General features: G+C 38.6%; 1 protein-coding gene across 5 annotated transcripts in view; it reads right to left on the bottom strand.

Annotated features, from left to right (window-relative positions):
* cfap20dc (CFAP20 domain containing) overlaps positions 1 to 22,250 on the bottom strand; it is a 41,750-nt gene extending 19,500 nt beyond the window's left edge. The window contains exons 1-14 of one of the 5 annotated variants that reach the window (XM_037787351.1): positions 22,047 to 22,250; positions 21,789 to 21,878; positions 21,119 to 21,168; positions 19,865 to 19,958; positions 19,707 to 19,779; positions 18,383 to 18,497; positions 18,068 to 18,215; positions 17,518 to 17,664; positions 14,685 to 14,857; positions 14,469 to 14,577; positions 11,441 to 11,539; positions 10,588 to 10,722; positions 8,840 to 9,162; positions 613 to 954 (exon numbers count right to left, since the gene is read on the bottom strand). In XM_037787351.1, coding sequence (XP_037643279.1) covers positions 613 to 954; positions 8,840 to 9,162; positions 10,588 to 10,722; positions 11,441 to 11,539; positions 14,469 to 14,577; positions 14,685 to 14,857; positions 17,518 to 17,664; positions 18,068 to 18,215; positions 18,383 to 18,497; positions 19,707 to 19,779; positions 19,865 to 19,895 — 1,695 coding nt within the window. In that variant the 5' untranslated portion in view covers positions 19,896 to 19,958; positions 21,119 to 21,168; positions 21,789 to 21,878; positions 22,047 to 22,250. Of the gene's footprint in view, positions 1 to 612; positions 955 to 4,536; positions 4,879 to 8,839; positions 9,163 to 10,587; positions 10,723 to 11,440; positions 11,540 to 14,468; positions 14,578 to 14,684; positions 14,858 to 17,513; positions 17,665 to 18,067; positions 18,216 to 18,382; positions 18,498 to 19,706; positions 19,780 to 19,864; positions 19,959 to 21,118; positions 21,169 to 21,788; positions 21,879 to 22,046 lie in introns of those variants that run through there. The other 4 variants (XM_037787342.1, XM_037787361.1, XM_037787371.1 and 1 more) reach the window with 4 other exon arrangements.
* Positions 22,251 to 24,412: the final 2,162 nt, after the last annotated feature.

Below are 24,412 nucleotides of genomic sequence, written 5' to 3'. Positions count from 1 at the left end.
TGTGTGCAGCCAACAAAGTAGAGTAAACAGCAGACAGTAGTCCCAGACAGAGCTCAAGGCAGTGCTGGACATAATTCTGTGTTTTGACCCTCTGAGGAAATGTCTCTTAACAGCGGACCTATTGATTTAAGACAGAGCTATGCTAACTTGATTTGTGCAAGGAAGCCTGGTGTTGCTCTGGTGTTGAATCAATGGCAGTCAATAAACCAGGGCTGCAGGGAGGGAAACAAACTCCTTGTCATATTTCCCTGACAACCTTTCAGTCAAAGCCTTCACTGCATGCTGCCTGCTGGAGTTGGCACAAATCAGCAGTCAAGAGCTGCAGTGATGAAGGATGCTGGGACACGTCTCAGCAGTGAGTTGCGTAAATGCAGAAAGCAACAGCCAAGTGACAGATCTCCCTTCAGGCCTTGTGATCGCTCCAGTTGACTATCCTGTGATCGTGGATCCTTTCAACTGGAGCAGCGGCCAACCTCAATTTGTAACAGACTATAGTGTGATCCTTCTCAGCACGGTATTACAAACTTTTACACAACTCATCCTCAGCTCTGTCTCTCTGTCACAAAAATATATATATATAGAGCCATAGCCTGTTGTAGATGTAAGCAGTACCTTTTGCTGTGGGGAGTCATCCAATTTAACTTCTTGCAGGAGTCTCCTTGAAAGTGATACACTGCTGTTCTCACCGACAACCTGGTTCACCACCTCTGATCCACGTGGGCAACACTTGAGTTCCTGTCTGCCGGGTGTCGCGCTGGGTGAGAGGCAGCGTGTGGGAGCGATCCCGGCTGGTTCAGCTCTCCCACTGGATGGAGGCTGCATACCGGTGGTAGCTGGTCTGAGCACTGTCATTTGGTCAATGTTGTGAGATTCAAGATGGATTTCAAGTTGCACATCCAGAGTTGGACTTGGAGATCTGGGAGTAGCAGTGTTGAACGTGGAGTAGCTCTTGTCCTGAGAGAAAAACGGAGACAAATGTTGATTTAAATGATTGTAAAAAGGATGATTAGTCATGGCCTGATTATATGGTAGACTGTTTCTAATGTTTCTAATGTTACCTGACCAACTTTAATGTCGTGTTCCGCCCTTTAGATTGACATGTGCTCAATGAAGTATGATAATGAGATGGCAAACAGTCATTGGGATTGACCAGGTGTTGGTGGCTTAGCTTTAAATTAACCTCACATTTCAAGAGGGTAATGGCATTTTCTTTAAGTCTGCTAATCTTTCCCACCTTCAGATCCAACGTTAACACTCAGCGATACAGTTCACAATGTGTCGCCTACCAATCAGGCTACATGACACACTGCACATGCAGACACGGTACATGGCTCTTTTAAACATTAAAGGGATACTCCACTGAAAACTGAAAAAGTTTTGAATATCAAACACGCCCCTAGAAAGATATGTGACTCTAAAAAGTTTGTAACTTGCTCATTTACTGAAGACGGGAGCCGGATTCACAACGGTAACAATAGATTCCAATGGTGACCCAGTTTCACAGCAGAAAAAAAAAAGGCCATGGAAACTTTTCCAAAAAAATCCTGCAACTTCTGTCACCAACAACACAGGTAAACCAAAGGACCATTCTGAAGACATTGCTGTGTGAATGCTGGATGCTGAAAAGCTGACGATACACTGAATTGCTGGCTAAAATGTATCAGCAGAAGGTGACGTAGTAGGAATAGTTGAAAAAGTGAGAATGGGTTTAATTGGTATTAATGTCCTATAATAATGCAAGTGTAGTAGATGTAACACAAAATATCAGCACATGAAAGCTGGACAATTAGCCATACTGGAGAAAATATGATTGTTTTGGACCAAACTGAGAATACAACATGTGTGGACAGAGCATGTTGATGCTGGAGGAAAGTTTCTGTGGATATTTTTGATATGTTGTCTTTTGCAGCGTGAAACTGGGTCACAGTTGGAATCCATTTTAACTATTGAATCAAAACAAACTACAGCTGTTGTTGTCCACGAAGGAGAAAGCTACACACTTTTCAGAGCCACCATTCAAGCCTACAGGGGCGAATGTTTCATATTCAAAACATCGATTTTGGATGGTGTGTTCCTTTAATGGCATCATTCTGCACCATCTCATAGGGGTGTAACAATACATCCATCTGGATTGATATATCGATTCAGTGATCAACGATCCAATATCATCGATGCAAAGTGAAAATATCGATACAAGTCATCATCTTTAAGATACGCCTTTATTTGGAAATTTACACTTTATATTTATTCTTTTTATTAAAAAGAACAGATTGTTTTTCATTTAAATGTCTGTAAGAGCTCAGTTATACAATTATCAACTCATATTTTAGTTGCATTTTGTGAGTTGATATAAATGTAACTGATTGTGTTAAATAGAGTGCTACAGGAATGAGACCTAAAACCTGGCAATGAGTTAGCATTTTAGCACTTCTTGTTCCCTCGTCTGGAAGTCAATGGGTTTTTAGTTAGATGCCTGAAATAAGGTCTGTGGTTAACACAAGCTAAAGAGATTTTAACATTTTGTTCTACGATATAAAATGCATCAATAAATACCCCACTATGAAGCCTTTATGTGAATTTTGAAGCCTTTATGTGTCTTAAAAAAGGCTGTTGCTAACAAGTGGCTAAATGACACGTCAAGACGTCATCAAGCCGACTCGTCCGTCTTTACAGCCTTGTTGTGTGTGCGACCGTGGTGTAGTTCGTTTATAGCGTAGCGTAAGTTACTTCTGGCGTTTGCATTCATGCTTCAAAAATCCTAAAAGTGGTGTTCATTTGTGAAGATTATCTTGCTGAACAAATCATGTAAGTATCATAAACGTGTGTTAGCCACAGATCTTATTTTCTCGACGATCCAAAACACAATGGAAAAATCCCATTGGCTTTTTGTCGAGGTAACCCATAGCGATGCTAACTTCCTGGTTTGCTTACAAAAATACGTCGTCCCTGGAGCACTCTATGGGCATATGATATTGTCTCATATCGATCACAGGCCTCTGATTGAAAACATATCGTGGCAGACTTTGTGATATCAGCAAATATTGTAACGTTGCCCAAAGAATCAATATAATATTGTATCACGATGAAACACCCCTACAATGACAAGACCAATAATTGATCACTTGATATCTTAGTTTGACAAATAGATACAGTATATCAAATTTGAGTTATACTTTGATTTAGCCTGTTTTCAAAGGAATTGAGACAGTCAAATGTAAAACACACGATGCTGTAATTAATATATTCCCAATTTTTCACAACAGCCTTTTCCATTCTCCATGAAATACAGAGGAGCACAATTACTTCCAGTCAGATTGCAAGCACACCTAGACTTTTTTTAGTTCATATTATAGACCTTGTTTCTCATGAATTAAACTGATTGAACTGCACTCTCTGTCTCTTTATTACTTCCTTCTGCTGTCTCTTTTTGAGGCGTTTTCTTTCATCTCTGACCTTTGTTTCGGGGTGAGAGGCTATCATCAGCCCCTTGAGGTTTTTATCTCACCTTCTCCATGTGTTATTTGTTTTCTCTTATTATTGAAAGGCCTTATATGGGTGTGGATGTGAGCACGTGGGTTTGCATTGTTTGTGTGTGTGATGAAGTGTGTGTGCCAGCCTGTGTGTGGAGGGGCGTGTACTGTAGCAATGCTCTGTTTGACTAGCATTTGAGTGTCAGTTGCTATACTACTGCATAATCCATTCTTTCGGTTATTACTGCATTAAGATAACTGCATTTCCCTGATGATTTAACACATTTAACATTGGTCTGTTGTATCTCATACATTTCAAAATAGCTCATACACCACAGGTTCATTGCTTTGTTTTGCTTTTAATATTTCTCTCTGTTTAAGAACAAACGTTAGCTCAAAAGAATTGCATGAAACTGATGCAACACCTTGAAAGATGATATTGCTCCAAGTTGAAAAATGAGCAACCTGCCATAAATGAATGAAAATCAGGCCAACGTGTGTCAGATGGCTAACCACAGTCTGATGCATTACTATAGTCAGGGTGGCAGAATGTGGTGGCTTAGCAAGATTAAGCTACTAGGAATGCAAAGCTTATGTGATGAGTTAAACAATTTCTGTGTTGCATGTCTTGCACTTTATATTGTACATCTATGTTACCATAGCCTTAGAAATATGTCTCAATTATAACCACTGCTAATGACAGTATGGTGTTCTATAAGAAAGGTAAGTACGTCTGTTTAAACCAGAGCAGCACAGCCACTAGTGGGGCTTTTGGACTCCTCAGATGTAGTTACAATGCCATTTTTGTCATGCGCAAGCATATTGGACGTAGTCACAGTGACGTTATCCATTGGTTTATGGACTGACGTTTTGAAGCCTTAAGTTCGGCATTTTGGCCGTCCTCATCTTGATGTTTGGCTTTGCTGTTTGCTCTCAGCTCTGCTTACATTCTTTTGTTGATATTCCTGTTTTTTCTGCTAAAGATTATGGACAGAGGCTCCTGGATATGTATAAATCACTAGGACTTTAATTTATGAAGGACACAGAAGGCTATGGCCATATTTTTTTTGACATTTTTATTACTTCTTTAGCACTACACAAGCATGGCCTACAAACAGAACAAGCCTTTTGCTGGGTCGCTACACTGAACTACAGTGACTGGAAACCTGAGATTAGCTGATGCTAGTTAACTTTCACAGACTTCTCCAGAATATTGCAGCGCATGAAGATCCGCTGATTAGAAGTGAATGTGGAGGTGGATGGACTGTGTGGGCGTCATACCACTTTACCATACCGGAGGATGCTAACACACAGCTAACTAACACCAACAAGTCTACTGAGGAACAGGAGGTCGGTCTGTCATGAGTAAAATTGTTCATCTCCAATCTGCGTCACCCTTCTGCTCCCTCTGCCAAGGACAAGAGACAAGAGGATTCAAAACAACGACGAGAAATAACACAACACACCAGAAACCTTGAGAGCCATTTTAGAGGAAGAGAAGAGAATTTAAAACATGAGGGATGTCAGAACCAAGAGAGAGAAAGTCTCCACCCCCACACGCCAATTACCACCTGTGAGGATTAACTTTCTTCATCTCTCTGAGTTTTTCGTCTTAAAAAATTCAAATCTCCACCACTGATGTAGAAAAGAAAGGAACAGAGTAGACTGATTTTAATTTTATTATTATTCAGTGGGCTTTATTTTCCATCTTATGTTATGCATAAGATGATATGTATTCTATTTCATATTATTTTAATCTTACTTTATTATTTTATCTTTTATAATGGGTTCTTTTGCACTTTGTCCCGATGCATTTAATTTTTTATGTTTTATGTAAAGCGCATTGAATTGCTGAAATGTGCTATATAAATAAGCTTGCCTTGCCTTGGACTCCTCGGACTTTTCTCTCCCCTAACGCCCCTCGGCGTCCACCTCCACCATTGGTTTTAAGCCCCCGGCCAGCTTTGACAAATATGTCGCCGTTACATCATTTATGTAATCTGTATTTTAGTCTTTTTACTGAAACCTGGCTGGATAACAGTGGCAGTACATCACTTCTCATTGAGTCAGCCCCACCATACTTTAATTCTATGAATGCTTCTCCACCTGACAGGAAAGGTGGTGGCGTTGCTGCTATATTTAAAGACCCATTTCAATGCAAGCAGTTCTCATGTGGTGATTCCATCTCCTCTGAATATCTTTGCACTGTGTTGAAAGATACACAAAAAAATCCCGCTGATAACAATTTACAGACCAAGTATTGATGGATTTCGTCGATAACGTCACTGAGCTGCTTTCTGACATCTCAACAGATGGAGCGATTTTAACATGATTCACCGTGATAATCCTGCTCGCGAATACTGTTGTCTGTTTGAAACTGTTGATCTGTTGCAGCATGTGAAGGGACCAACACACAGCCAACACACTGGATGTCATCAACAATTCTTGTGCTTTATTTACCACTGTTGAGAAGCTAACTAATCCCTCAACACGATTAGCCCCGGATGTATATATAGTCTATGAGAAAATGACCATACTTCTCACTTCATTTACTGTATTACCTTAGTAAGCATTGTAAAAATGAGTCTATGGTCTCAATCGCTTTGTTTCAAGTCTTTTTCAATACAGCATGATGTTCATTTAGTAAATTATGGTCCCATTTAGAGTCAAATAGCAGGGTACGCTTTAGGGCGTGGCTACCTTGTGATTGACAGGTCGCTACCACAGCAAAGTTGTTGTTAAATCTGTGTTTTCGTCTTAGAACTTTAACCCTTTCACAGTGTGTTTTCAGTTCATGAAAGTTAATTATAACCTTTTTGGTCGCCTAAAAATTTCTAATTCAGCATTAAGTTGTACTTAGCTCCACCCTCTCATGTCACTTCTGGTTGCAAATAACCAAGAAGGCGATGGCCAAATTGCAGAACTTGAGGTTTCAAAACAGCAGTCCACAAACCAATGGGTGACGTCAGGGTGACTACGTCCACTTCTTATATACAGTCTATGGCACTACTAGAGGTCAAAAGCTCCCCAGCGAACCTTTAAATGAACTTTCTCAGTCGATGTTTGTCATATTAGCCCAAAGGGAAGATGTTACAATACCTCTAGGTAGCCCACAATATGTTCCTACCACATCTGGGGCAATATGCAATTTGTGCTCCACCACAAATAGAATGCTTCATCAGCAATCATAAAAATCTATCAGAGAAAAACATTTGAGCATACTCTAGCCTGTTGGAGGGCAGTCAATGCTTGAAAAAGTAGTTGTGGTTATCCAATATATGATCTTTGTGAAACCTGATGGAATAGCCATTGTGTCCTTTTAGAAAAAAAAGTGTTTTCTTTGGATATTACAAACAAGTGTGGCTCTCATTTTCCCCCTCGCTTCCAAAATGACCATCTCAAAGAAAAGTTGTCTTCTTTCTGCTGGTAGTTTCAAAATACAGTATTGCGCTGGATCAAATTGCTTACTCTGCTTTCACAGAATGAAATGGCGTGCTTCTTTCTTCACCCTCTAACCACAGTTCGTACCGGAAGCTGATTTTAATGTGCTAATTTGGAAAAGTGCTCCTTAAAACACCCCCCACACACTGTCTGTGTTATTTCATTGTGAAATGTTGTAATTTTCTTTCAACCTTGGCTGTTTAACACAGTTGCTATCAGTTAATTTCCCAGAATGCCGATGGATATTCCCTAAAAAGTTGCATTAGTGGTTTTCACATGTGAAAGTGGAGGGAGAAAATGACTAACTCTATAAGCTCTATAGCTATAGGCATGACAATATTAATGGCAACAGCAAGTGCAAGTCCTGGTTCAGACAGCAGGGTACAGAGAGAAAGAACGAAAGTAAGAGAGAAAGAAAACACACTGCACATAATATGCTACTAATCAAAGTCCAGACAATACATTCCTCTGGCGGGTGGGTGTTTGTTACTTATAGAAGTGTTCTGATGGCTCATTATTAGGGCAGTGTTTGAAAAGACTATGTGATCATTTGCCATTTAACAAGGCAACCTGTCTCACAATCTGTGTGTGTGTTGTATGATTTCTCCCTACCTTACATAAAGCAGCTCCCTAGCTGTCTTTTTAAAAGGGGTGTGGGGGGTTGTTTTGGGAAGTAGTACCAAAAGGTACTGCTGATAATAAGCTAATAATATGTTATATTTGGCTTGTGAGCAATGTAAAATGGAGGAAGGAAAATTAAAAGGTTGTGCATGTTCAGCAAAGGTGAATAAAGACATAAAACCATTCTCCAAACCAAAAAGTAATGCAAATTCTAAAGAAAAATGTCAACTCTGAGTAGCTTGCAGAAGACAAAGAAACTGCAGGCATAGTACCGGCAGTTTACAAAAGGTCACCATAAAAAGAATCACATTTTCTCCAAACAGAACCTGTCTTATACTGTTTTTCCAACCAGATCACCCTGATGTGAGTTCTATACATGCACATCTGTACATGAACACACTGTCAATGGGGAGTCTTGAGAAGCCCTGAGTCACTGATACCAAAACATCTACTATTAATGTTTTAAAGAGGATTTTCTCTTGTTGACTTCATTACAAATGACCTTGATGTTGTCTATGTTTGGAACCTTATCTACATCATACAGGAATGCAGTCTCTGGATGTAATCAAGTTAAAAAATACACCATCAAACCATCAGATTTGACACATGCATGCATCAGACATTGCCAGTATCTGTTTTTCTTCAGGATTTTGTGTTTTAGGGGGAGTTCTGTCTTTAATGTGGTGCATAGAATACATTACTTCAATGCCAATTTTTTAAAATTAAAACTAAACTAATCAGCTGTGCAACAAAATGAGCTTCTTAAGTCTGAATTATCAGACTTATTATAATATTTTAAATAAGTAAAAGCAATTAGCATTTCTTTGAAGATAGTCATCTTCATACTCAGTTCAACAGTTTAATTTCCCTGCTCAGCATAAAGAAAACTACTGTTCTTTATTATACGTCTCGGAGACATTAATAAATTATCTGATGATAAATAACCCCACTGACCTTTGAAGTTAAAGTAAACTGCAACTAATCAAATTCAACTGAATCAAGTCAAACTGTGTACATAATGCGAGATATTATAAGACACTGAATCTTTGCTGATGAACTGAGATTAAAATAGATCACACATATTGGAAAACATCCCTAAAAATGGACAAATCACAGTTTTGAAATCTGGTGTTTGTCTGTACTGTTAGTGTATGCGGTGTAACACAAGTTTGCTTATTTAAGGCAGATGGTCATTAGTGTCAGAGAAATATATCTTGTGCCAGAGCAACACACATACCGTAAATTGCAACATACCGTAAGATGCAAAATGTGTGTGCATGTGTGTCTCTCCCCGAGAGCAAACATACCTCATCACTTTCACTGCCGATAAAGTCATCCTCAGGCTGGGCCTCATACCGCTTCGCGTTTTTGCTCTGAACCTGATCATCTCCCATCTCCATCTTCTCCTGGTCACCCTGGCCTTGCCCTCGTTTGGGCGAGTGTGGCTGGGATGAGAAAGTGAACACCTCCTCCTGCAGAGTGAGCTGGGGCTCGCACCCCTCGTTACTCTCCCAGCTGCTGCGGACTCGCAGGTCACCGGACGAACCTGGACAGATCGAGCCGGGGAGAGGCTCTGCTGGTGTGGGAGCAGCTCGTGAACTCTCCTTGGCAGGAGTGCAGACACGCTCATCTAAAATAAGAGATTACAAAAACAAGACAGCTTTAACATAAGCAGGAGTAAATCCTCTATTTGAAACATTGTTGCACATGAATGCTATAAAATAAAGAGGCTTGGAGTGTACAAATTGTATAATACATGAATAAGTCTTTCAGAATACACATGAAGGTCTTAGCCACAAAGACTGAGTAGAGAATAATGATAGGAATCTAATTACAGTGAGCAATAAATCCTTTTCAAATTTTTTCATCATGGGACTAACGTCATTCTAATTTCATTTGATTATATGCACATAAAAATGCGTAATAGCAATATGCAAAATTGTAATGAATTCCACTGCTTGCCAAAAGAGAACATTCATTTCTCCCGCACTGACATTTTTGTAGGTTTTGTTAATAGCTCTGCTATGCTAATACCTTAATGACAATATAACAATGTAAAAACAACATAATCAGCAGTGAGAACAGCAGTTTACTGCAAAGTTGTCACTCATGAAATGACAGATCTGTCCAAACATCCTTAAAAATCTAGCTAACATTATTTTTCCAAGTAAACACTGCTTCCATTCTGCTTTAATCTTTTGTTTTTCCACTTTTGTTAAAAAGAGAAAATCTTACAGCAGTGTTACAATATCTGACACTTTGTTCCTGAATATAACGGTACAATCTTTTTTTTTTTTTAAATGAAAGATGCATACATTTGTGTGTGCGTGAAAGACACACTGAATCCTTAAACTCCACGATGGGCCTGAGATCAAAGAAAGAGGCACCTCTATCTGAATGAGTGAGCACATTTGAACCTCTCGACAGTATAATCACTTTCTCTAATTGCCCACTGTGTGGCAAACCCTGGGCTCAGGAGATGTCCCTCTGACTTTTATTTAATGTGCCACATTACCATTAATGAACTAACTACTTTCCGTCTGTGGGCAGGGCTGCGGCAAAGGAGCTTATTGCGGTGGAGAAACATCCATAAATGAGCTTTCAGAGCACGTGCGCTCATTTTGTGAGGACAATGCTGGTGTGTGCGTGTGTGTGGCGGCGGCGGCAGCAGTGGTGGTGGTGGTGGGATTTCTTAGGCTGGCGCGGGAGAAGGTACTCCTACAAAAATCCTACAAATGGCCTTGACGGGGGCTATGCAAAATTAAAAAGGGGGAACAAAAGCGACGGTGTACGCAGCATAGAATGAGGCTCATTAAAATTCATGCACTATTTTGAAGTGATTTAATTTATAAAGTAGAAATAGGTATTTTTCCCAAGTATAAAAGGAGCTCCTTGGTAAAATCCGAACATGCAGTCAAATATGCATATTATTCTCTTTTGTCCCATCCCTCGCTGTCTTTTTAGAGTTTTCTAACCACCACTCACTCTGTCTGAAAGCTGCGGCTGCTTCCTGCTGTCATGCTCCCTGTCTATTCACAGCAGACGTGATGCTCACCTGCCGTTAGCTGCTTTGTCTTCTCTGTTAGGGTCAGAGGGTGTTGCGTGCTCTCTTGCCTACTGGGTGGATGAGTGCACCTCTCTCTGGTTTTACTTCTCTGTCTGTGGCCACCAGATACAGCATCTGGAGAGGCTGTTAACCAGAATGAAACACCTCACCATATTAAACCTCGGCACATTCACCAAACCACACTGTATATCCTACAACACAGTATTAGGGCCACATTGAGGGGAAAAAAAATAAATCGGAGATTTCAAGAATAAAGTCATAGGTTTACAAGAAAAAAGTCTTAATATTATGAGAATAAAGTCAGAAGTTTAAGATAAAAAAGTTGTAGTATTATGAGAATAAAGTTATAATATTATAAAGTAGTAATTGTACGTGTTATTTTAGAAAGGAAAGAGAGCAATGTGCTGCCTGTGTGAAAATGAGGAACGTGGAGCATCTTGTGACGTTATACTTTAGTTTAAGTTTCACAAATAACGAAATACTTAATCTTTTGGCACATCAGCACCACATTATCATAATAAGTATCAGGACCAGATTGTGCAAGAAATTGCGTTTAAAATTGCGAGGAGGAAATTACTTTTTTTCTCGAAAAGTTATGACTTTATTCTCATAATATTAAGACTCTTTTTCTCGTAAAATTATGACTTTTTTCTCATAATATTACAACTTTTATTTTTTCTTGAAATAGTATGACTTTATTCTCATTAAATTACGACTTTTTTCCTGTAATATTATGACTTTATTTTTGAAATATCAGATTTTTTTCCCCTAATTTGTGGCCCTAATACTCCGTCGTAGTATTATATTCCAACATACACAGAGAATATAAAATGCAGCTTACCTGACGATGCTAACCTCTCTCTTCCAGCACTGTAGACCCGTAGCTTCTTGGATCCCTGCTTGTCTTTTGGGGGATGGGGTTGCAAACTGCATAGTGTTCCTACACAGTACTTTCAACATTAGAAAAAGCTTTATAACAAAAAAAACAGTCAAACAACAATGTTATTATAGCTTGCCAGAAGCATATCTGTGAACTGATTATGCACTGTGAAAATCCCTATTAATGAAGGCATTTCAGAAACTGAGCTTCTTACATTCATTCAGCGCAGGGAGAATACATCTAGCCACATTATGTTCAGCTGAATTAAGGAATTTTAATCATCGGGGTTTTTGCATTCAGTCATGCTCAAAGGATGGTGTATTACCAACTGTAAAAGCTGTTATTAGGTGCTTGGGAGAACATGCTCTGACAGAGCCGGGCTCTTGTTTTGTTGGTTTATATGTAATGCTTTCACCGATGCACGAGAATAATCGGGTGCATTGTTAAGGCCAAGAAGAGCTGTAATGAGAGGAACAGTGTGCGTTATATTCACATGACAGGAAATAAAAGAAGCTGAGTGATTTCCATCTATGAAGATTCTCAGTCACCCGTGGCATTTAGAGGTACTAAGTCAAAGTTAACTAGACTCACTAACAAGTCTTCTAGCTCCTCGTTCTCTAGTCACTACATTTTATTAACCATTTACATATTTAAATTTAGTAAATAATATATTGGCTTTCATGTCACTTGATCAGTTAATGACATTTTCCCTGCATACCAACAAAAGCAAGATGAAACCACTTCACAAACACAACAATCACCCGAAAAAGTGGTATTTGAGCTCTGTACTCAAAACAATGTCTGGGGGCATTATGAACTAATGTTGGTTTGGGTGGTGGTGATATTACAGTAGTATCTCCCTAATAATCAATTATGATTGCAAGCACTTGTGCAAAAATGTGAGCATAGGCAGTGGGCATTGCTCCGAATCACGTTATCTAGCTACAGGGCTCAACTGTAATTGTCTGGAGATCTTCCAATAACTTGTCAGTTATATTTCTGTCCTGGGTTCAGCTTCTTTTTTAGTTCATTTTCACATTTTCCGCTCCTTATTCCCACCTATCAGTCACTTAGTACAAATACAGTACTGGTCCACCAACTCATTCTCTTTGCCAAATTGTCTTATGTGCCTTATATATGCCTCCCTGTCAGCTCCCTTTCTGGCTCCGTTTGCCTTCGCTGATTGCTTACCTATTATTGACCAGGCTTTTGAACAAAGACCAAAGCAATCAACTGCCTTTTAAGATAACTGCTCTACCTCTGGGTCCACATTACAACATAGACTATAAATATGACAATTGTTTTCCTTCTTTCCCATTATCTGCTTCCATGTTAGCTGCTTCTTATTGGTGTCCTGGAAGAACAGCAACGGCACCGCTTCCGAACTACAGAGATAAGAATGAAAATGGCCGCTGTGGGTTTTAACACCCAATCGGATATAAAAACAGTTATGAACGGGCTTTTTAAAAGAAGATTGTTCTGGTTGGTGATGTGTGCCATGAATACACGCCTTTGGAAAGCAAGAGCCAAAGTCGTAAATTGAACAATCAATGATCTCCAGTGACACAGTCTTTAAACACATAGTAGCTGATCTCAGGAGAAGGAAAACAATCGACTTAAAGACTAACAGGCCTCTGCTCTGCTCATTTCACTGAATATTTAATGAGTTTCTTTGCTTTTTATTGCTGTTTGCTGTTCTGTATTTAACACTGCTGTAATGGCCACCCCCCTCACCTCTTAACTGTGCTGTGAATCAGTGTGCGAATGTGATGGCAGCTCCAGTCCTCGGTATCTTACAAAGTGTGAGTATACAGATTTGCTACAAGGCTCACTTTGTATTTCATTTCGTTATTTTCCTTTTTTGGTGTTAAGTATTTTTGTTTAACTGATTGTTTTAAAGCAGCAGAGGGTAGAAATGGAGCAAATTTGATTTAAAAAAGTTATTTTTATTACACGGTCACTATATCCTGACAGTAGTGCATGTGACAGGTAAAAAAAGTCATGTGCCTCTGTGTCCTCAGGTACTCCTAATGGCATATGCAAGATTTCACAGACCCGGAGGAAAACAACCAATCAGCCTGTCAATCACTCACAAACTCCGATTAAACGCTCAAACTAGGCAGCGCTGATCAAATATGAATCAATATTCTGTTACTGTAATGACTATTTCTCTCCTCAAATGTTTTCAGAAACATCTTGTAGTGTACTGTTTAGCTGTAAAAGGAGAAAGTGTGTGACCCGGCAGCCATGTTGAGATCAGCTGAAGAAATACCAAGCACCGCCCACCAGCCGGAGCACAGCCAATAGGAACGCTCTCTCTCTCTCTGAAATGACCTGTGATTGGTCAAAGTCTCCCGTCACGGGCTACATTTTTTAAAGCCTAAAAACAGAGCCATGAGGAGGTGCAGCAGTCTAGTTTTCTCTCAGAACACTTGAATTACAATATGCTGAAATATTATTATGGAATACTGCAGCTTTAATCAACTTAATATGTCCTATACATATATACTATATGTGTTGAATTTGAATAGTAAAGTCTTGTGTTTTATCCACAGAAAAAAAGTCAAAAAAATGATAACAGACGAGATGATGATTACTGTGGCCAACAGTTCACTCTGTGAGTGTTTAAAAAGAAGAAAAAAGAAAAAGAAGAGTAGCAGCTTCCATATTTGGCCAGATAACCAGAGGATGGTTGGCACATGCACTTCAAACAAAAATTTGGACCCAGATATGTGCAGTACCTTGTACAAAAATACACTGTTAATAGCCAGCTTTGGTCCAATTTTCCTACACAGCCTTTCATCATTGAATTTAAAGTCCTCGCCATGCTCTGCATGCAAGACAAAGACGAACAAATAAATTATTGAAAGAGTGATTAAAAAGTGATTTTGTGATATACAGTAATAGTTAACCAGGGCATGTATAGGTGTAGGTGTAGGAAGCATGCAGACCGGATAAAACAACACTATGAACTCATATTCATATCTACCCTCAAGAAGAATGTGGGCAGGTTCTCCGTGTGATAAATCCTCACTCGGCTTGGCATTGCTCTCACTCTCTGCAGCAACTTTTTGGTTCATTCTACTGGACGCGGATCCCTGCGGGGAAGAAGAAAAACAAGTTCAAAGACAACATGTTCCATTTTGTACTTATGGTAATGTGAGACATATAGGCATATATGTTGTTATGGGATTCATGAGATTACCACAATTGAGATAAAGAGTACACTTCTATCCGTTCCGTCTGGGGCTGCACTGCTTTTTCTTCCAGTTTGAGGAGGCGGCCCTGAAACCCTGGAGCCTGAGGCTGTGTGTAAAACACCCTGGGGCCTGGAGCGTCGATAACTGGTTGATCTGGCAGTGGTAGACTGATCAGGAACTGCAAAAGAAATTCCCATTTGTTGTTTGGAGAGTTTCTTTCACGAATTTTCTTACATCTTATGCTCACACATATTCTAAATAAACAAATAAAAGATTATACTTTCTAAATCCTCAGACCTAAACTACCTGGCAAGTAGGGCTGGAAATTGTAAGCAATTTCCTAATCTTTTGTCAGTCATGTTAATGATCAAGTAGCCGCGGAAACTTCCCAAGGTTATGCTTCAGATATGCAAAAGTCACTTAGTTCATATAGATGAAAAATGCAGGCTTAAAGCCAGTTCATTGTGAAGGCCTCAGACGAACATTGTAAAGATCAGCAAGAAGCCGCCTCCACACTAGTCACAAAGCCCTTTCAAACTTTTTTTCTTTTTACAGTGAATAGAAAACTTTATAAACACGCATTTTTTATACTTTGAATTAGAACCTATTGATTACAACATACTCTTTACGGTTGGGGTTTCATGGTCGTATATAAATTAGATTCTCCTGCTGAACTGATTGAGTTGGTGTTTTTCTTTAATCCATCAATCTGCTCCCTATCATCATGTAAAAATAATGGGCTGTGGAGGGAGTGATGATAGGGCCACGAACTGACCCTGCTGTATCTGTGCCAGGGCTCATTAGGACCAACTCCGCCGATACGAAACAGAAAAACACACTTTTTGTCTCCTCCTGATCATCAGAGGCGAGAGCAGACACTTTCATGCCACAAAACACACAAGATGGTCGAGATGATAAAGACGGAGCTGAGTCGGGTGTACTGAGAGTGAAGAAAAAGAAGAAGTCACACTCCTTTGATGCAGCCGATTCGACACTCAGAAAATGACCCAAGTTTAGGAGTGAGTAAAGTTCAGTGTACTTCAAATCTGCAAAGGCTCATGAAAGAATGTGGTAACAATAAGGAATAAAATGAGATGTACGATAGTTGATAGACTGAAAAAAAACATTTTGAGCAGGGATTTTGATCTGTGATAAAATTCATCGACCTTGAAACAGAATGTCTTTGGTGTGGGAGATAATCACAGTCTGTTTGTTGCTGCATGATAAAAACTTACTTTTAACAGTTTCTGACAGATTGAATACTGAAGCAACGATATTCACCAGGCGACTTCGTCACAGTTAAAATGGATGCCTACTTTAATAGCAATCGTTTTAATTATGATTAGGAATGTTATGCTAATAATGCAGATGCTAATTATGAAAAGCTATTTCTTGTGAGCAGTTACTGCTCTCCTCTATGGGCATTGCCGGTTGACTCAACATGACTTAGACAGCTGTCAGAACAAATAAATAAGCGCTGATAAAAAAGGCCACAGAGGCGGCGGAACTGGATTACTGGTGCATGTCTTTTTATATGAGGAGATAATTGCAGCTCTCCGAGTACAGGTGAGGTGCAAATGAACACAAAAATGAGGACCACAGGAATTTCATGCAAGGAAAACAAATCGATTATCATCACAGTCTCTTCGTAGAAAACAATTTCTCTATGTGCAACAATTTCTGCACCATGATGTATTATATTAACCGATTCACTGGTAGATTATGGCTGCTATCTTGTGTTGTAAATGTATAAATTCACACCTACAGTATGGCTGTCATAAGTTACAACATGTTGTGATACTTTAGAGAAGACGTATATTAAATGGACAAAAGTATGTGGATACATACATTTTAAACTCATATGTAATTGGTGAACATCTCAAAACCATGGGTTTTAAGATGCTGCTGTAATAGCCGCCACTCTAAAAGCTGTTTCTAACCAGTGCGGAAAATCCGCATTCGGATTTTCCGCATTGACAACTATGCACACCGCGTTGCTGTGTTCCATTTTCTTCAAGGCCCAATGAGTTTCCTTCTAAATAGTGCCGTGTCAACTCCACACAACAAAAACACAAACAGAGAATGTCAAGGGGGCTAACGTTAACTATACAATTCATAAAGTAATCAGACCCCAAATGTGATGCTTATGCTAGCTGTTGTGGCTAACATTAGCAAGTGCATATCAGCTACATTAGCATCTTAGTCATATCCCAGCTGCTGGGCGATCTCAAGCCATATATTGTCCTTTATTTGGTTGTTGAGGTATAAGTGTTTGTCGTACATTATTGGGTGTTGAGAAGGGGACGGCCCATTGTTATTCTGAAACACCAATAGTCCGAAAAATGTCCCACTGGACCGGAAAAAGCCCATTTGTTCCAAGGCCCATTGCTCTGAAAATATACACTATCTGTGCAACAAACAGAAGCAGATGGCTAATTATTATGTCAAATGACAACGATCCGTTGGAACAAAGGATTTCATTGGTCAAATATATATTTCCGCAGATGAAATCCGCTGAAATCGAGGTCTGTCTGAATATGTTTTTGTGCAAGCATTCATAAGAACCCACAAAATCTGTTTTTATAAATTTCCGTGTGAATTTTTCCGACGGAAATCTGTGCTTGGTGTGAAACGGCTTCAAAGCTGTCTGATAAATGTACAGTAGTGCAATAAAAAGTACAATATTTGCCTCCAAAATGTAGTGGAGCAGAAATATAAAGCAGTATAAAATGGAAATACTAAAGTACAAGTACCTCAAAATTGTATTTAAGTATAGTGCTGGAGTAAATGTACTTAGATACTCTCCACCACTGTTCATTGTGATTTGCTCTTACCTACCACAGTCAGAGCTCAACAGTCCAGCCCTTGTATCTGCCTTCCGCAAATTCTCCATGTTCAACACCTGAGTGACGTGGTTCACATCTGGTGGGAACTGGCAACTGCGAGGGATCAAGTCCATGAGACCAGCACCACTGAGAAACATATCTAGAAAAGAGAACAATCTGATATTTAGCCTACAGAATAAACCAAAACACATCATAGTGACATATCATCATACAACAAAGGTAACAGTTTGATTAACAAAAAAAACACAAATGACAATGACAGCGCCAAGTGCGGCTGTTGGCTCTGCTGAGCCATTTCAGAGTTAAACAATAACCACCACTGATCTCTCAGCCAACTACCACAGAAAACAGCCAACTGTTTCTCTCTCTCTCTCTCTCTCTCTCCACACACATGCACACAATTTCATAAAAACTCAGAATAAATCAACTCAAAGTGAAGACCACTGACTTACTTCGGGGCTTAGCTATTGTATCTCTTGAATAACTACTTGTGGAGGGAACTTTAAGGTAGACTAAAGAAACTTTTTGACGTTAGTTATTACCATCATGTGACATTCCTGCAGGTTCAGTTTTCATGGTGAAGATTCTGCGGACTTTACAGGTAGCAAACAAAGTGATGCCATCCAGCGACAAAAACCCTTTGAACAGCTCACCGGTGAACGATACAAGGTCGACGCACAAAGTAGACCACTGAGACAACAGAAAACATAGGATTTTGTAGTTACAGTAAAAGGATCTCCTCGAGATGCAGCTCAATACGTATTATAAGATATGAATACCAACGATAAAGCATATAGCTGAAATTTGCGAATCTAAAAGTACTAAAAGGACATTTCAAGGATGAGTTAGATACTCACAATATTGCGTTTCAGTCCAACAAAAGGTATCTTTGCGTGCAAAAGTGTAGCAGACAACTCTTTATGTACTGTCGATAAGTGAAGTCTTCTTTTCAGATGCTCTGAATCAGTTATCCTGCGAATAACAGACAACAGAACATAAATTATCACCAGCAGCATCAATGGTGTCATTAAGAAGTCCTGAGCAGAGGAAGTCACAAGCTTTATTGGTCTGTAAGGTAAGCTCTTAAAGGTGCTTTCACTTTAATGTAGTGCTGTCATGACACTCTCTAATGGAGGAACAACAACACCAGCAATATTTCCCCAGATTCTTAAAATGATGTAGTGTGTAAGTAAAAAAGTAGGTAAGTAACTTTATAGTGAGAAATTATTTCAACTTCTGACAGTATGTCCTCCTAGTTTGTTTTCTGTATTGCTCCCATGACATAACAAAATATAAACAGCAGCACCTACACTGCTACTACCACAGCCTGAGTCTGTAGTAAATTGAATTTTACCATGAAGTGAATTCATACATGAAGAGTTTACAGCACAATAAAAGACTCCATAAACACTTTAAATATAGATTTTGTAGAGTCTTGATTGCACAAACTGTATTTTATTGATCATAAGAACAGTGGTAACTCACTGAGAGACACTCTTCTTTCTATTAATAAACATTCAAACATTATAAGCTACTGTGTTTTACAAATAGTAATTATTTTTTGCACTGTTTGTATTGTTTACAATTTCCATAACACTTGACTTGTATATAGACGTTTTATCTTATTATTGTATTTGTAATATATTGTTGGTCATTGGTGTTTTTTATATATATATATATATATATATATATGTTTATAATATGTATATATAAACCTATTTTTCACTACCTGTGTACATAACAGTCCCGTCTATTCCTCACCTATTCCTTTTATCTTACCTTAAGATAAAAGCCTGCTTTGTAGCAAGAAGTTTAACAATATCTTAATCATAAATGATTATTTAAGAAAATTACAATAGTTATTGCTAATATAATCAATTTCCCAAGTGGTTCAAGGGGTTTTCAAGCTAAATATCTTTTAATCATACTTTTCAGTGGTCTGAGGGGGAATTCAAAATGATTATTTTCTATATTTCACTGTACATTATAATATTAACTATTCTCTTATGTAACAAAGTGTTAATTTACTCCATTAATTACTGTGGCTACCATATTGAGCCACACTAACAGTAATAAAAGTCATTTATCAACCATGGAATTAAAGATTTACTGAGATCTACAACAGTGTATGCTATAAAAAAAAAAGAATTTAAAAAAACATATTGAGCTTGCTGTACTCACACAAGCTCAATGGAAAAGTCTTTGCACTGGGGAATATTCACTTGAAGGACCAAGAATCTTTGGAGCAGTCCGACTAATAAAGAAATAGGCAAAGAAGTGAATTAATATTAACACGTGAGTGTGACAACATAGAATTTGCAAATGGGTGCGTGACTTACGAGACATTTTCCCATTCTCTGGCATTTGCATCTTGACTGTCTGGCTGCTGCCCTCCAGACAGTAAACAAACCCTTTGACTTCTTTATTGTACTCCTAAGGAAGAAATAATACATAAGAAGCCTTGCTATATTCTGATTGTGTACCTGTACTGTGTCATTGAGCAGACAGCACATGTTTTATGTGAGCAGAGCTCTATTATGGCTTAAAAATACAATGTGAGCAAGGGGAAAATGTATAGCCAGATAAACAGTACTCCGTGGCATCTACTATTTCTCTTATAACACAATTTAATGATAACATGAGTTTGTATTTTCCCTCATTTTGACAGTTTTCAACAAATCTCTCATACAAGTTGTATACTGTAACGTTACTAATAGCATCCCAAATGCACGCTGTAAAAGATGACACCCATGTGAATTCTTACAATTCAAAACAATGTAGCCCTGCTGTAGTGTAAGTTTAACTCTACAGTTCAATGTTTGATGCACTATTCAGCCCTGTGGTAATCATTCAGACTGTGCTAACTAGTAACTGTAACCTGTGGTGTGTGTTGGACTGCATTACCCAGCCAACATTTGTATGTGGGGCCCATGTGGGTAGTAAATGGGCTGAAAAATGGGCCCTATATGGGATTGTCTGCGGGTTCCATAATGACCCAATGCCAATTGCCCACATGGATTCCATGCAGGATTACACTGGGTGTTATGTGGGTCCCAACTGGGCAACATACCCAAGACCCATCTTGGTCCCAGCTTTAAGTTCTATGTGGGTACTACATGGGGACTCCATGGGTTGAAATATGGGTTGTAAGTGGGTTTGTCCACAGTTTCTATGTTGGCCCCATGTACTCATTTCCCAGTAGTGACCCAATTAGGACGCACACGGGTAGCCCACATGGGGAGCCCATTTGGGACCAACTTAGTTGACCCAAGTGGGCGCCATTTGTGTTGCCCATTCTGAGCCCATGAACTAATTTCCCATTAGTGACCCACTAGGAACCAACTTGGGTAACCCACATGGGGAGCCCATGTGGGACCAACTTAGTTGATAAGATACCCATTTTGGGCCCATACCCACTTGGTACCCAGGTACCCGCAGCATAACCCATGTGGGGCCCACATAACCATGTTGGCTGGGTAACTGTAACCTGTGGTGTGTTATTGGACTGCATTAGCTTGCATGTTGTTGCTGTCTATCCTGTGTGCTAGCTTGACGTAAAGGACACATGTAGGACTAGTTCAGGGGTCAGCAACCTGCGGCTCCGGAGCCACATGCGGCTCTTTAGCTCCTCTCCAGTGGCTCCCTGTGGATTTTTAAAAATGGAAATGAATAACTGTTTTTTGTTTACATTTTAATTTTAATTTATCATTGTTGTAGGTCTATGGTACGACTGAACGACCGAGTATTAGGGCCACATTGAGGAAAAATAAATAAATCTGACATTTTGAGAATAAAGTCATAAGTTTACGAGAAAAAATGTCATAATATTATAAAGTAGTAATTTTACGTGTTATTTTCTTTTTTTCTCCTAAAGTTATGACTTTATTTACGTAATATTATGACTATTTTTCTCGTAAAGTTATGACTATTTTCTCATAATACTATATCTTTATTCTGGAAATCTCAGATGTTTTTTCCCTCAATGTGGCGTTAATACTCTGTAGTACATTTGCACTTTGGCCCTCACTGCATTAGACTTCTATACTATATACTTAAGACTATAAACTGTGTTACCTTCTTCACAATGATCAAATGTTTTGCGGCTCCAGACAGATTATTATTTTATTTTTTTTGTCTGAAATGGCTCTTTTGATAGTAAAGGTTGCTGACCCCTGTACTAGTTAAACTGATTATGGGCAATAATGAGTGCGTTTAATCACCATAAGAGTAGGCTATGGTAAACTAGCAGATCTGGAAACTCACCTTATGTATGGCTGACGGACCTCCATACAGTTTCCATCTGGCTACAGGGTCTTTACCTTGTCCAGTGAAGATCTCCACCACAGCTCCACCCTGCCAGACACAGCATTAGTTTCACTATTAGCCTGTTATAGCCTGCAGCTAATGTGATGCTACAACATGCTAACTCATATGAGCCCCAAACAGAGAGCATGTTATTCACAAAGAGCGAGGCGTTCAGGTAATAGAAGGCAGAGGTTAGTTTGGTTAAAATAAACTCACCTGATAATTATTCCTGAACATCTTACGTGACGTCACGTCAACTGTTGAAAACAATATTGAAGTGCGTGTTTACCGAGATAAAATATAGTTTTAATATCTGACAGATACACTGGAAAGCAACTTATCTTATCATTTTGTACAAGCAGGTAATATAAAAGGTGTAAAGACGCAGTAGTATGACAACAGTTTAGCTAACACAGGAAGTGTCTCCATGGTTACCTGACGCTACCCTAGCAACCAGCAACCAGCCAGGCAACCGATGTCTGACTCACCGGAAGTAGACGAAGAAAACTATTAGACTACTTGTATTTATTTATTTATTTAAATAAATTCGTTATTGCAAACAAAACATATACAAATAATTGAGTCATTAATACAGACAAACAATGTCAGAGCCAAGGTTACAAAATATTTTAATGTACTGTTTGGTTTCATTTTCAAATCTTATAAATAAGGGTTTAGAGTGACTACATTTGAATTCATGAATGTGAATTTGAATTTGAAATTTGAATTTGAATTTGAATTTGAAATTTGAATTTGAATTTGAATTTGAATGTGAATCTGATTTATTGCCTTTAATAGGCTATTTATTGTGTTTATTGTTTTTTTATGACTGTGTGGTACTGCTGACTGTACAACAAATTGCCCCTAGGGGATGATAAAGTTTTCCTTGACCTTGACCTTGTGAAATTCTGCCAAAATTCTGATCAAATTTATTATATATAATTCTTTACAATTTTTTACTATTGTTATTGTGGAAACCAAACAGTACATAATGATAGAACAACAAAAATCAATATTATCAGTAACTAAGAAGAAAACATTGAACTTTCAAACATAATTTGTTTTGTGACGTTAAGTGCTTCACTGTGCGTGTCGGGTAATTGAAACACAAGGTAAGACTATCGATATATAATTTAAACCCACCAACATTAGGCCTGGCCCACTTATTGCCATAACGTTATTGTAACTTGCATGGGACTTTGTTATCATTTACCTACAGTACAGAACAGTATTGTATTTCAGTTCATAGCCCCATCTGTATTTGGGGATCCAAGGATCAAATGTTCAACATAAAGCAGCAAGACACATTTGTGAAATAAATATTCATATGAATAAATATTCACAAAATATATGATATGACCATGAAATTTTGACTCAGCTTGACATTATAAAATGTTATATCATCCTGCTTCTTTTCACAACAACAGACTTTATTGCAGGTTATTTTTTATCAATGTATATTCCAGCTGTTTTTAAATCAACATTCTCCACAGTCTGCTATTAATTCACAATTCAAATTTTCCCATTAGCCATTTTATTTCATATTTCCTGTTTTCATCACAATAATCTGTCAATCAAGAAAGACAGGGGGGTGACTGGCTGCTAAATGTTGATAGAAAATGTTTGCTGTATTTACTCTACACCCTCCAATCTCATCACTGGACTCCTTGAGAACAAAACAATAGTTTATCATACCAGAAAAAATCACCATAGGGTGATTGTGATATGGGATGTTTGAATAAAGATGTTGCTAAAAAAACAAACTGAGTTAAAAATAGACCAGTATTAAAGTTGTATCTTCTCTTGAAATGCAAAAATCCATTCTTGTGTCATTGTCACTTGCTTTGTTTACCCTGGCAGCAGGGCTATTATGAGATCAAAAAGATGTCTTTTTAATTAGCTACAGAGGGAGACCACATCCGGAAGTACAACGGTATGGCTTACTGCTTATTAACATGTTTTGCATGTATCTGACTTCAAACACGAGGTGGTCTCAGTTATTTATGGATATAGAACAAAAGACAGCACAAAAAAAATGAAATCTGTCCAGTCACACCTATGACTGCCGTGAGTTTTATTGTTCTTGAACAGGCACCACTACAACGTTTAATATTACTGTCCCCATTTGCATTTTCATGGATTTTTGTGTGTGTTCAGGCTCGCTGTCGTGATACTAAAAAAAGCTCTTCTGATGTTGTGGCAGAAACTAAGCATTTCTGTCCTAAAACATTTTCAGAATGAATGATAAGAATACATAGGAAAGAGGAATAAGATGCCAAATAGTTGGTAATCCTGTTTCAACCCTTGCTGGATGTGCCAAACAACATATCTTTAGGACACATATATGAAAGGTCAAAAGATGCAAATGGATTTTCTATATGATATCTCTGTATCCAGATGATGTCAACTCGGCAGGGTATAATTAATCTGAGATAGTTCATCTTCATCTTATGTGCTGTTTGAGCTGTTTTGGCTGCTTCTCCTTGCACCAGTTTCACATTCACAGGACTGTAAATTAAGGAGTTTCTTTTCTAACATCTTCCTTTATGAAACATTATGTCCTCACTCATTTGCTCACGTTG

Source organism: Sebastes umbrosus, chromosome 1 (genome assembly GCF_015220745.1).
Source record: "Sebastes umbrosus isolate fSebUmb1 chromosome 1, fSebUmb1.pri, whole genome shotgun sequence".
In the NCBI taxonomy this organism is placed as follows: Eukaryota; Metazoa; Chordata; class Actinopteri; order Perciformes; family Sebastidae; genus Sebastes; species Sebastes umbrosus.
Note: the sequence above shows the minus strand (reverse complement) of the source record. Positions and strands in the feature narration are given on the sequence as shown.